At 33.4% G+C, this 15,010-nt stretch overlaps 1 protein-coding gene across 1 annotated transcript; it reads right to left on the bottom strand.

The window, feature by feature from the left end:
* Positions 1 to 8,391: 8,391 nt before the first annotated feature.
* LOC137819638 (patatin-like protein 1) lies at positions 8,392 to 12,178 on the bottom strand. The gene is made up of 7 exons (XM_068623540.1): positions 11,943 to 12,178; positions 11,086 to 11,267; positions 10,606 to 10,771; positions 10,361 to 10,507; positions 9,161 to 9,415; positions 8,906 to 9,075; positions 8,392 to 8,791 (listed from the first exon to the last, which is right to left on the bottom strand). The coding sequence occupies exons 1-7, from the start codon at positions 12,117 to 12,119 to the stop codon at positions 8,701 to 8,703; spliced, it is 1,188 nt and encodes a 395-aa protein (XP_068479641.1). The 5' UTR covers positions 12,120 to 12,178; the 3' UTR covers positions 8,392 to 8,700.
* Positions 12,179 to 15,010: the final 2,832 nt, after the last annotated feature.

The raw sequence follows: 15,010 nt of genomic DNA, 5'->3' as shown, positions 1-15,010 counted from the left end.
GACTTTGTAGGTTGCAAAATTGATAGGAAGAGCACCAGTGGTACTTGTCACTTGCTTGGATCAAGCTTGATCTCATGGCAATGCAAAAAACAGGCATGTGTTGCTCTCTCCACGGCTGAAGCAGAGTACATTGCAGCAGGGAGTTGCTGTGCTCAAACTATGGCTAAGACAACAATTGAATGACTTTGGTATCTTACTTAACCATATACCTTTGTTGTGTGATAACACAAGTGCCATCAACTTAACCAAAAATTATGTCATGCATTCAAGAACCAAACACATTGAAATTAGGCATCACTTTCAATATAAATCTGTGTAAAATTGCTACCCATATTTGTTGTCCATACAACAATTTAAATCAAGAGACAAAAAAAATCTGGTTCAACCATGACTTCCTCTTCAAGACAGAAAAAGAAAAACCAGGATAGGCAAAGCAACTTTCAAGGAGTACTAGAAAGTCTGTTTGCAGGAGATGGAGAAGGGATCAATGCCTACATTCACGAGATGAGCAGGAAACAGATCAACATACCCAAGGTGCTAGATTTCTCCTGGCTGAAATCTGAAAAACTGGCTGAAACAAGGTTTGCATTGAAGCATCAGAAACTGAAAAAAGCTGCTCGAATTGACTGGTAATGTATATCCTGACTTGGTTAAGGTGTTTTATACAAATCTAACTTTGGATGGAAAGAACATTGTATCCTATGTGAAAGGCATCAAGATGAAGGTCACAAATGAAGTTTGGAATTCAGGCTGGTATCAAATACTCTGGTTTAAAGGTTGGAAAAGGGAGCACAAGTGGAATCCAGGAGTTCAACAAAATCCAGTATTACAGAAGCTGTGTAAGAAATCCTGCCCATAATATAAACAGATTCCATGTAGGTAATCTGAACCTAACTCCACGTCTTGTTGCCTACATCATTTCATGGCAGCTCATCCCTAAAGGTACAAATCATGTTGTTCTACATGAAGAGGATTTAATCCTTTTATACTGCATCATGAATCTGATCAAGGTTAACTGGGTGTATATCATCACAGAGCATATGTTGAAATCTAAAAGATTAACTGATTATCGCTTTCCTTATGCTGTTCTGGTTTCAAAATTAATTGACTATTTTGGCATTGACACTTCTAATGAGAGAAATGAAACCATCAAAGCTGTTAGTGAAATCGATAACTCAACTCTCACAAAGATGGGGTTTCATAAAGTGGAGGAGTGCTGGGTGTTTCTCAAAGGCAAAACTCCTTAAGAAGAACATGGAGCCTCCAATCTCAACAATGAAGATGGAGATGTGGTTGTTCCCATGGAAGATGACACTGTTCAAGTTGCAGAACATTCATGCTATGTCATCCATCACTCCTACAGGCAAGAGCCATCTGGTGATCATGCTGTAAGTCAAAGGGTGAGTTCTCCATCTGTCGAAATCAGAGGAGATTCACCAGCTCCACAATCAATGCATGAAGAGGCTGCTGCAACTCATCAAAATGTTATTGTTGCCTATCAAACTTCAGAGTATAGAAGTGAACCCTTATCCATGTTTGAGAGGCAAGTTCTGTATCGCCTTGATGCCATGACAACAGAACAGAGAGCTTACTTCGAGACAACACAAGCAAGGTTTCAGCATCTAGATGATCAAATTGAAGGAGTTCAGTTGCAGCTGGTAGAATTATACTACAAAGATTAGGAGTATCTTGCTTTCCATGCTTTTCCTTTATCAGTTTATATTTCTGTAATGTTGAACAATTTGTATTTTTTTCTGGACTGTTATGGTTGTGTTATCTTTCTGTTTTCATCCTTCTCTATGCTTATATACTGTTTGATGAATCCAAAGGGGGAGAAAAATAGCTCACCATGCTAGGTGAAACTAGGTGTCACAGGAAGTTACACTTTGCACCTTAAAACTGTTTCAAATGTTATGCTTTGTTTCCATGTTTCAGTTTGGTATTGTGTGCAGTACAGGTGCTGTCCTCTTCTTAAAGCAACTGAGCTATAGGGATTTGTCTCCATCAAATAAGAGGAGATTGTTGAAGTTGGTTGCTGCCCCTTCAAGACATGTGTTTGATGAAGCCATTTGTGGAATTTTCAGTTCTATTTACATTTGCTTTAAGAATGTCTTAAGTATAGTTTAGAGGTTGTTTAGAGTAGGCTTTTTGTTAGGTTAGTCACCTCTTAACCCCTGACCATGTGAGAAGAGCAAGCACAAGTTTTCTGAAACTGTTTTTCACATGTTTTGCAAAAATATCCTTAAAAAAATGAATCTGTTCTTTTCTAAATGAATAGATTCTTTTTCTTAAACTGATGCTTTGATTAAATGTTTTTGAAAATCATGTTTTGTGCATCAAGTGTTTTGACTAAGTCCTCATTCCTTTAAAATGACTGTGTTTCTCTTGTTAAGAAGTTTTTGTTATCGTTTTGAAAATGAATCTGTTCATCTGTAAATGAATAGATTCTTTTTAGTCTGGTGCAATGTTTACCTTAAAAGGTTTTTTTTCGTTCTATCTACATTAATACCTGCTAGCTTTGACTTGTAGAAGTTAATTCTTAAGCTTGAGACGAGTTCGTAGCATCTCAGAATCACCTTGATAGTAAAAATATTAGAGAATGAGTCTTCGCACATGAATAATGTGTCATCAGCAAATTGGAACATACAACATTCGACTTCATTCTTCCCCACTTTCACCCCTCTAAGCATATTCTTTCTAGTAGCTTGTCTCACTAACCGAGCCAGACCTTCAACTACCACAAGGAAGAGGAACGGAGCTAAGGGGTCTCCCTGTCTCAATCCTCTATACGGTTTAAATTCCTCCGTTGGACTTCCATTAACCAAAACAGACACCGTGGACGATTCCAGGCAACCTCTCACCCACCGTATCCATGTATTGTGAAATCCTAACCTTTGTAACATATCAAACAGGAAATTTCACCTAACCGAATCATACGCCTTTTTGTAATCCACCTTCAAGAACACCTCACTCTTTCAATTCCTCTTTACCTCCTCCACTACCTCATTTGCCATCAGAACGCTATCTAACAAACCTCGATCCCTCAAAAAGCTGATTGGTTCTCATCAATTACCAATGGAAGAACTAAGGTGTTGTCGTGTCGTATGAAGAAAGTTCTTCCATTGGTAATTGATGAGAACCAATCAGTTTTTTTGAGGGATCGAGGTTTGTTAGATAGTGGGGTCCTTCCCTTTGGGCACAAGTGCAATAAAAGATGCATTGCACCCCTAACCTGTTTCCTGAAAAGCTAGCACTACTGCCAATATGTCTAACTTAAAAATATCCCAGCTATTCTTGATGAAAATGAAATTGAACCCATCTGGACTCGGACTCTTCGATCCTTCACATTGCCAAACTGCTTCTTTCACCTCTTCCTCTGTGAAGCAGGAAGTCATTCCTAAGCTAACCTCCTCAGGAAGTGTTTTGAACTCCACTGAATCGAGACTCACCCTAATATCTTGTATGACCGTGAACCTCCGTGGGAACAACTTCATAGCTTCCCTGCGAACAACTTCCGACTCCTCACACCATTGGTTATCAACCTCAACACCTTTAATCTCATTTTTACGTCTTCTCCACCTGATAGCTGAGTGGAAGAACTTAGAATTAGAGTCCCCATACTTGAACCATTTAACCCTAGATTTCTGCCTACCAATGGATTCCAACTTCTTTTCAGTCGTCCTTAGCTGGCTAAACAACTTCATTCTACTCAATCTTTCATTCAACTCAAGATCGTTACTGTCATCTTTAACATCAAGGTTTTCAATGTCCCTCAAAATTTGCTTCTTCTTAGAATCTAGACACCCAAAAGCATTTGTATTCCAATCTTTCAGGTCTGAGCAACTTTAGCTTATCTTTGAAAATAGATAGACTATTACCCTGCACTTTGTAACACCTCCATTTCTCCTTCACAAAGTTCTTGAAGGCAGGTTCCATCCACCATGCATCAATGGTCGTGAAGGGTTTAGGACCCCAATCAATGACCAAAGACTTCACCACTAAAGCATAATGATCAGAGACCACCCTTGGTTGTATATATTGCTTGCATGATGGCCAAATCTGAAGCCATTCTTCGGATGCAAGAATTTTATCTAATCTGCTTTTAACTGTGCGATCTAATTTATACCAAGTAAAATGTTTGCCTACCCTTGGTAGTTCCACCAGTGAGTTTGTTTCAATGAAATTATTAAAATCAATAATCTCCTTTTTCTGGCTAGAATTCCTTCTTATCCCTTTCCTTTCGTCTTCCCTTCTAACAACATTAAAATCCCCACACAAGCACCAAGCCATACATTGATGTGAGCTCTTTAAAATCGTCAAAGCTTCCTAAAGAGAAATTTTGTCACTAATATTACACATTGCATATACGTTAAGCACTACACAAGACCTGTTTGATTTAAGGTGTTCTCCCATAATAGCAATGAAGTCGCTTCCTACTACGTGCCTGTCATAACATGATGCTTCCTTATGTGACAACGATAAAATGCTTCCTGCTCCATTCACTCCTTCATTATGTAACCATCCGATATTATTATCTCCCCATAACACAAAACATCTATTATCTGAAAGATTGGTCGTTTTTGTCTCCTGTAAGCATACAAATTCTGCACCTTCCTTAGCAATGACATGTTTCAAGTAACTTGCTTTGGTGCCCCCTCCAATGCCTCTAATATTCAAACTGACAATAATCATAAGTCACCGATTATGGCACCCTCCTCAGACAGCTTCCTGACTTCGTTATCCCTGACCTCCAAGCCTTCCAATTCTCTAATGACCACCTCCTCATCTTCTGAACATTCCAATCCCAGTTGTGTACCCAATCCCCATAGCCTGACAGATTCAATTTCGTTGTGTTCTCCCCTCAGACGATTATTACATTTAACAATATCACTATCCGATTCAGCATTAGAGCACCGACTTAACCTGGATGAGGGTCTAACCCCATAGTGAACATTCCTGATTCCTCCCTTGGACCTCCACTTTGTACGTATCAAAGTCGCCCCTGATTCCCATAATGCACGTAGTCTTTGTACTCTCTGGCGTTTTGAAGCCATCTTCAACAGTTGTTCCTTCCTTCCTCAAGCCGTCCACCATCCTCTCCATTTTTGAGTTGCCCACATCTCCTTCTTCGCCTAGGTTTAGGTTGATTCTAGTCTGGGTATCGTTGACACTAACCTCCATTCTGCTCCCCTTATTATCACCACACTTGGATCTACTAGGTTGGACATCTTTTGTTTTGGTCGAGGGGATCACCTTTCCGCTCTTGCACTTAGATGCACTTTGAAATGACTTGATACTTCCGATTCCCACCGGTGTCGTCTCACCTTCCGAGCCTCTTGACCAGTCTTCCACCATTTCGTCAGAGCCACCGTGATTGGATGACAATTCTTTTGGGCTTACTGACGCTATCGATATTGCCTTTCTCCTCAATTCCTCTATGTAACCCCTGTTTACTCTGTCCCCACCTCCCATGTTCTCAGGGCCCACTGACCTTGCCTCTTTGTTTTGGGCTTAGCTACTATCATGATGGACCAAGCTTTTTTCAGGACCAAATGAATTTGAACAAGGTAAATGCACCCCTTCAGCTATGTTACGCATAGAATTTTGAATAAACACGTAAACAACATTGACCTGTTGCATTACTGCTAAAGCTGCACCTCCATCAGAACTTGCTTCCTCACACAATGCCAAAAAAGGATAAGGGGATCCTATTTTACGCTGACACGCCGTATTTCTCAGAAAACATTCCTCCATAAGGTTATTTTTTGTCTGTAGTGGTGCACAGTCTTTGTCTCCCACCTTGGCCTCCTTGTCCCACCGTAAACCACCGTCAACACCACCGTTTTCACATCCCTCTTCACCTGATCTTACCGAGAAAGATGTTTCCTCAACAAAAGATTCTGATGACGAAACACTGTCTGAAGATGTATATTGATAATCAAAGCAATTGCACATGTTGAACCAAGTGGTGTTCAAGCTTTGAAGAATCCAAACCCTTTGAAGGATGTTGAAGGTTAGGTTGTGCTTGTTGTTGCTGAATTGTCTTAGATAGGATCTGGGGTAGATTGAGTTTTGTAATCCATTCATTGATTGAATCCAAAACATAGGCATTCTTAATCTTTTTAAAAGAAAAGTGTTTTTCAAAACTAAGTGAAAAACAACCGATTGTTTTGTCGAAACAACTGATTGTTTTATACTTAAGAGTTTTTAGAAAAGGTTGAAAACTATTTTTCAAATGGTTGAGTTGTTAAAACCAAAACAACCGATTGATTCGAGGAAACAACCGATTGTTTGTTTTGGTACCATAACAGAAAAATGGTTTGTGCTTTGACTGAGCATTAAATGATTTTCTAACTGTTTACGCTCCAGTTTTTAATGCTTTGACCAATCTTTAAAGGCAATTAATAGTTTGTTAAGATTTGATAACAAACAACAACTTTGAATATAAAACAGTAAAACAGATTTGGGTTTTACAAGTTCACTGATTTTGAGATTTTGAAAGAGTTGAGATTGCTTAGAGATTGAGATTGATCAAAGAGTGTGAGCTAGAATTTTCTCTTGTATTGATTTCAGATTTGCTTCTGTAACAAGTGTAATCCTTGTATCTGTTGAAAGAAACCTTGTGTGTTTGCTAAGAAGTGTTGTGTGTTCTTGAGGAGATCAAGATCAGCATTCTTAGTGTTGATGTGTTGACCAAGAGAAGTGTGTGTCTTGAGGGGATCAAGGTCACTTTCTTGGTTGTGTTGTAAGTGATCTAGGTTTGATTGCTTAGTGGAATTCCTCAGTGGTTTCTGAGAAGAATGGATGTAGCTCTGGGTTTAGAGTGAACCAGTATAAACATCTGTGTGCATTCTCTCTCTCCTTAATCTCTTTAAATTCAGTTTTAATATTTGCAAACTGGTATAAACAACCGATTGTTTCTGCGAAACAACCGATTGTTTTTTCTAGTGTTGTTGTTTTTGCTTTGTGTTTTGGCAAACTGAATTTCTTATCATTTGTTTCTTGAAGAAATTTCATTCTTGGCTTAAAAGTTTGCGAAAACCCTATTTAAACAATTCATCTCCCCTCTAGTTTAAAGCCATCCATTCTAACAGCACACTCTTCCTCCTTGTCTCGGATCCTCCTCAACTAAACAGATATTATAAACTTGTCCATTGATCCGAAAGGCCTTGGACATCTCTGCCTTACACGATTTCAGGGCACGTACCTGTATACGAGCATATTCCAGATTCTCCCACTTTGTTGTAGCTTCATCAATACCTACCAACGATGCCACTTTGCCAATAACCTTTGAAAGACACTCTTTGTTCCACAAAGATAGGGGTAGTCCATAACATCTGACCCAGACTAACTTATGGCTCGCCACATATGATTCCGACCATGGTTCTACGTCCTCAAAAACACTTACGAACCAGTCTTTATTTAACTTAACTATATCCTCCATCCACAACCCTTCCTTAGGTGTCAAGAGGACCATATTATCTCCCATGTATCTCACTTTAAACATACTCACCCCCCTTTGACAACTTCTTCACGCAGTAAGTCATAGTTAAGATTAGAGGACATCCAGCCAACCGCACTCGATGACATCCACGACAATATTTTAGATTTTGATTCAACTATTGGACCCTTCCAGTGGTCTTATGGTTGTTTTTCTAACAGCATCAACGTACGGTTGTTTCCTGTAACGGTCCCTTTGTGCCTCCTTTCCTTTCTTTTCTCTCAAAACCTCCTCAGTTCTCTGCTTCACAGGTTTATGCAAGAATTGTTTTTTGTTCGTTCTAGATACTTCGGACAAACCACCTACCTGGAAATCCCTTCCTCTCCTATATCTAGGAATATTCACATATAGTCTCTTATTGCCAATGTAGATTTGATCCAATTGCTTCTCCAATCTTGCCTCATTTTTCACCTTAAAGAACCTCACAAAACCGAATCTTCTTTCCCACCTATTAAGACGTTTGGAGATGAAAACCTCTTTCACCCTTGTCCATCTCTGAAAGATTTTTAGCATATCGTACTCCCCATGGTTTCCTGAAAAATTTGAGAAAAAGAATGTTGAGACATTGTTCGATGAAGCCACATTTCTGAAGACCTTTGGTTTTCGCCATTGAACTTCCTTCGCCCTCCGAACCGCCCATAGACCTCCGAACCGCCATCAGAGTAGCTTCACAAACAAGGGATGATTCGAAATGTAGAACTGTTATGATGAATCCTCCAAGGGTAAACAGAAAGTGATCGGTAAAAATTTCTTGTACTGATATTTTACTTAGACAATATTATTCATTATCTTTAACAATAAATAATTGATATTGTTAAAATAAATTTTACTTCCCACAATGTGTGTATGCTTGATATATAATATAAACATTAAGAAAAGAAAAAGAAAAGTAGCAAAGAAGGATCACTTTTATAATACATGTGTCCAAGCAATTAAGTTACAAAGAACTCAAAAGCATTGAACCTTATTACATGATCCATGGTTACATAGAACTCCAAAGCATTCAACCTTACAATATAATACATGGTTCTTGCAATTGGGACTTACACAGAACCCCAAAGCATAACCTTATTCCAACATAACACAGACAAACAAAAAACACATACATTACAACAAACATGGAAAAACTCAGCATAATATGTCATACACATGACACTTTTCATAATGCTCAAGTTGCACTAGTTCCACCATAAAGGAACTTAAACACTTTCAATGAGAGGTCTTCCTCCATTCTCCATATATTTCCTTTTCAGACGCAATTGCCTCTCTGCATATAATTCCTCAGCAAACCTTCAAAAAAATCCTCTCAAAATTAGCATTCAATATATATATATATATATATATATATATAATAAACTAAACCCTAAAAAACACATAGTTGAGTGAGAAAGTGAGTGTACACACCTGTCAAGAGCTTGAGCATTTGTTTGGTTTAGTTCAAATGGAACAAATGTATTCACATTCATCCTCTTAACATTTTGGAGCAACAGTTCATTTCCTACCTTTTCAAGGTTATACATGTTCTCTTCCTCAACATTATCCATGGCTGCTATGGATGGATCCATGTTATACTCCTGCAATTACATATACAAACTTAATCTTATAAAATCAATTTTGTATTTTCCACTATAAACTATGTAAAAACCTAGTTACATATACCTGAATTCGAAGATAGTTATCTGCAGGTAAGAGACCAGGGAAGATTGTGGCAAGGTAGTAATGAGTCATGTCTGTACTGTATAGAACTTCACTAACAACTTCCACGTGTGTAGCTAGCCATGAAACCATGCAGAAACCTTCAAAGATGATGTTACCTAACTTGTCTTCAGCTTTTGTTCTTCCAGTTCCTAATGACAGCAACATAATTTCCTTTTGCCCACTGTGTTGTATCGCTTCACTCACAGCAGCCAGGGCCTAAAGAAGATATTAAATTGTTTTTTTAGTCTTATTTTTTATTCAATGATTTTAATAAACAATTCACGTGTAATCATTAAATTAAAAAATAAAATAAAAACTTATAATGAAATTGCTCTTGAAAATAACTATGTGGGTTTATATTTTTTCCCCTCCACAATAAAAAAACAAATTATATTGTTTCGGCAGTTCCCGATAAAAATAATTGTTATGGCATGCATAAAAATCAATTTTAATATTAACCCATTTACACCTATTTTAATTCCTACAAACTATAAACAGTAAAAATAGCGTCTAAACGCACTAAAACAAATTCTTTTTAAGTAAAATCATCAAAAAAGTAAAGTTTATTTTATTTAAAACAATGTCAGATAAAATATACATTTAATTTTTTTTTATACTTCTTCCCATATAATTATATTTTATTTTTTATGCTATAATTAGGTTTATATTTACACCCATGTAAATTTTTTTAGTTTGATTCTTGTTATTTTACTTTTGTTGTCGTAAAATATTTATTTTTTCTTGTTTTAATCTGCATAATATTTTTTATTTTAAATTAGTTTTTTTGAAATATTTTTTGAACTCAAGTAACTTAGATTCTCGTAAATCAATCTTAGAAACAAATATTAATTAGTTACTAAATTAAATTGGATACTATTTTATAGATTAAAACATTGATATCTAAAGTAATTTTTAAATTTATAAACTAGTATCTAATTAGTTAATTGTGATCTAAAGTATTAAGGTTATTATCCATAATTAGGTATCAATCTAGAAACTAATTTATAAAGATATTATTAATAAAAAGAACTATTTTAGATATTTATAATTATTTTAGTATTTAAAAAGTATCTAAGTTTGTTATAATTAATTATTTTTATTTAATAATTTTTTAACAATAATAAGTATTTGTCTAAATTTAAGTTTTGGATGAATATTTACAGGATTGTTAGCAGACAGAGCACCATCAACCAAATCAAATTGAACTTGATCGTTCTGAAAGCGGTGGGATGGAAAATAAGTTGGTGCAGCAGAAGTTCCCAGACCTATGTCTGAGAGTTTCACATTCAAGTAAGGTTCTGACTTCACCTGCATCATCATCATCATCATCAAACTATCAAAAACAACAGTATTCAAGAAAAAGGTTGATACATGCATACAATAATTTGATACCATGTTATCCTAACCTTGAAGTTTGAGAATATAACTGGGTTGTTTTTCTTCTGGTCAAAAGTTGGTATTACTACGTTCGTCAATGTCTCACTCAGTCTCAGTTTTTTCAATAACTCACCTGTTTTGTATTCTAAGAACTTTCCATCGTACTTGGGACATTTTTGAAGATCATACCAAGCTCTGCATGTTGTTGCATCACAATACTCAAAACGTTTAACCAAATTAAAGGTAAAAGAGATTCAACTTTTAAATCATTTTTTTCTCCAAAACTATACCTTAATTTTAACAACGTGTTGCCTCAAATTAACACCATATATGACCCCACAAGGGGTGGAAAAAAAAGTTTCTTTCATAGACTTTTTATTAAACCCTATTTCATGAAGAAATTTCATGTTCTTTTTTTTCATATGTATTGTAAGAAGTAAATAACTTTTTTTATGGACAATAAACTAATAATTACGTGTTGGTTTATGATGGAAGGTTGATAGTTATACCTAGGTTTAAATATTTGAGGGCCATATATCTTGTAGAATTGCACCACTTGCGATGGAGTAAAGAGAGGACGTTTAATGTCAGATGAGTTCGGAGCTGCTAACATAAGACTCATGAGTCCACCAGTGCTTGTTCCTGATATCACATCAAAATAATGTGCCAACGATGTTGTTGGATCTTTTTCCTGCAACTCACCACATTCTCAAATGTTACCATTAATGTATATTCAACTAAGCTTTTTAATTCTCCAATATCTTCACCCAAACTAAAATATATAGATTCAAATATTATCAAATAAACCACATCCCCTTTTCTTCTCCTCTATTTTCTCTTTTACATTTTCGTAAACAAATTATATACAACATATTAAACACTTCATCCTTACCTACTTAGTTAAGATATTCTTGAAGTATCTCTCTGTAGTATCTCATTTTATTTTATTTATTCTTTGTTGATAAAAAAAATGTTAAACACTTCAAAAAAAATAACTCTTTACAAAATTATTATTATTATTATATATATATATATATATAACTCTTGAATAATATATATAATGTTTGTTTGGGGAAAATTAAGGAACTTTATATAGTTGTATATAACTTTTAAAGAGAAGGTACTATACTACACTAGTTTTATATAGGCAAAAGTTAAGGATTATTAATAACTTTGCCTAAAAAAACTCTCATACTCCTTGAATAATAGGATAAGAGTATTATAGTTACCAAATCTTTCACCTTGATAGCAAGAATGCACATGCAAAGTTTTTAGAATCCACACACTTAGAATATATATCATATTTGTTCATCTTTTTTGCTGATTATAAAGAAAAAAGACGATGATAATATAATAGATAATGGACCTTAAGAGCCTTGTCCAAATACTCAAGAACAGTTGCTGGAATAATTCCTCTGATGCCACCACCATCAATGCTGAGAATGGATACGTGATCTCCATAAGATGGAGGTGGCAATGGTGTGTTGAAGCCACCCATGAGTTGGCTCAAAAACACCAAAGAAAACAACAGCAATGGACACATTTTTATCTAAAATGAGTTCCAAGAGAGAATAGCAATGGAGAATGAAGAGCTTGAAGATTCCTCTCTAATGTAAATGCTATTTATAGACTTTTTCTTTTGCCACCATGCATGCAAGTACAAAAATTAGAAATCTCAAAATTTATTGTTATAATGGCGTTTGGCTTAAACAATGTGAAGTTCATGGGTAATTAACTAGGACCACTTCAAAATATAATTATATAATTTTAGAGTTAATATATATATTGTGAACTAGTGAGAAATCACGTTAGGTACGTATGACTTTTAAAATAATTTATGTAGAATAGTTGATAGGAACTGTATCAAATCACCCTACTTTGTGTTTCATACTAATTTTATTTTTTACTGATAAAAAATTAAAATTAAAAATCATTTTTATAAGATCATTTCAAAAGACGTATTAGGTTTTCATTATTTAAATATTATTTAATAATATATTTAATATATCTCTATTTTTGTAATAACCACTTCTTACGTTTATACACTATATATATGGTTTTCTTTTTCAAAATATATATGAAATTTTTACTTTTGGTTACTTTTAGAAATGGAAAACATAAATTTATATTTATACTTAATTTTTTAATAAAACTCAGGTTAAATATTGCTAGACATCATTATAAATTTTGATATATCAATGACGTTGATGATCCAAAACTTAACAATCATATATCATTCCATAAAAAATTAAATATAGAAAAAGAAATCAAATTTAAAAACATGGGCGAACAAACCAAATTCATACTTACAACCATACAAATCACACACACTATGTAAAAGAACTATATAAATAATAACTTAGAAATTATATTTATTATTAAAAAAAACTTTAAACTAATAATACAAGGTAAAACATTTAAAGGTGAAAGGATAATGTGAAACCACATGAATAACTGTTTATTTAAAGGTGGAGTGGTGGATCATACTGAAATGTTCTCTGACACAGATTAAGGTTTGATCCTGAATTTTATCAAAGATACTGTCAGTTAATTTCTCATTCTCTGATTGGTGTTTAGAATCGTTGATATGTATGCATTCAATTTAGTTTTTTTTTATAAGGGGTTGATCCTTGTTATTCTTTTTTATTATTGGTTGAGATGAGATAGATCATAGAAGACCTTTTTTATTGATATATAGATGGAAAGGTACTTTGTGAACATCATTTGTTGACCACCCTTGAAGTAGTTCCATTTAATTTCATTGTTATTTGTTGATAAAAAAACGAGGTAAAACATTAAATCATCACTTGAAATCAAGTATATAATAAACCACCACAAGATTAACAAATCTTTCAAACATTTTGATTTCATTTTCGATAAATATAAAAGATCTTAAACTTCATATCATCATAAATTTTGAATATGTTTCTTCCATCTATTTCTAAGAACTATCAAGAAGTAGAATAAAGAAGAAAAATATGGCAAATCAAAGAAAAATAACATTCTAACCACGTACTTCTATATAACCAGAAGTTGGCCGATATTTTAATAATTAAAATAGTACTCCATAATTTAAATAATTAAAATAGGACCCCATAATTTAAATGTAAAATTCTTTATTATTTGGAGAAATAAATTATAAATTATGGATTATCAAAATTAAAAATTGACTACGTGTAATTACTTAAAAAATTATCTCTCTCTATATTATATTATATATATATATATATATATTAATTTTGATTGTTTGTTTATAAAAAATAATGAATAAATTAATTTGGACATTTAGAATATGTCGTAACCCATATAAAAATTATCAGTCTTATACCCCCCTTCATTTTAAGCAGACCAAAAAAACAAACTAATTAAACGCGGATATTATATACTGATTATCAAAAAGAAAAAGAGCATACTTAAAGAAAATTTGATTCCACACCCAAAAAAAAAGCATAATGAAGACAATATAAAAGATGGAATATTAAAGAAATTACAAATATGTGCCCATCTCCATGTACCTCCATTAATTTTGATTGTTCAATATTAACTAATAATATCATATTTATTTTAGCTTATGGTACTTTTATATAAGGTTTATATAAAGGTTGAAACATTTCTAAAATATTTTATTTTTATTAATATTCCAATTTTATTTATTTTATTTTATTTTGATAAAAAAAGTTTTATATTTATTTTCATGATAATTAACCATATGTTCTCATTGATAAAATTCTTCTTATAGGATATTGAGTGAGGATTTTGGATTATGAGGAGAAAGAATAATTACAAATCTAACTCATATCATATATATAGTGTAAATGCTTAATTTTCGAAGAAACAATATAAAAATTTAGAAGAAAAGAATAAAGAGATTAAATATGAGAAAAGTTTATTTTAATATATTTTTAGTATCTTACGATAAAATGCACAAATTTTGATTTTGATTTCTATACTTTTTATTCTTCTAATTTTTATTTATTTTTATTTTGCATAGTTTCTGCCATTAAATATTTTTCGCTTTCGAATTCTTAAGTTACTATTCTATACCTAAAATTGACATTAATTTTAAGATACATAAATAATATTTGATTTGGAATAAAATAAATGAAAAGGTACATGTATAAAAAAATAGGATTTTGTTATAAGGTCGATAAATTTTATCTTTTAATTATTAAAATAGATAAATTTTAAATAATTATAGAAAAATCATAAGAAGTGGAAAAGTGATACGACATTTTAGTGTATTCAAATTGAAATCGTGTTAAACTGACCTAACTTACAAATTTTGATATTTTTTTAAAATTTTACCTATTTTAATAATTTAGAAATAAAAATATACCGAATTAATAAAATCCCCAGAAAAATACTAATAAGCTCAAGTAACGTATTTGCTCTTTCACTCCACACAATTAATTAACGAGTACAATAGGATGATAG

Source organism: Phaseolus vulgaris, chromosome 10 (assembly GCF_000499845.2).
Source record: "Phaseolus vulgaris cultivar G19833 chromosome 10, P. vulgaris v2.0, whole genome shotgun sequence".
Lineage (NCBI taxonomy): Eukaryota > Viridiplantae > Streptophyta > Magnoliopsida > Fabales > Fabaceae > Phaseolus > Phaseolus vulgaris.
Note: the sequence above shows the minus strand (reverse complement) of the source record. Positions and strands in the feature narration are given on the sequence as shown.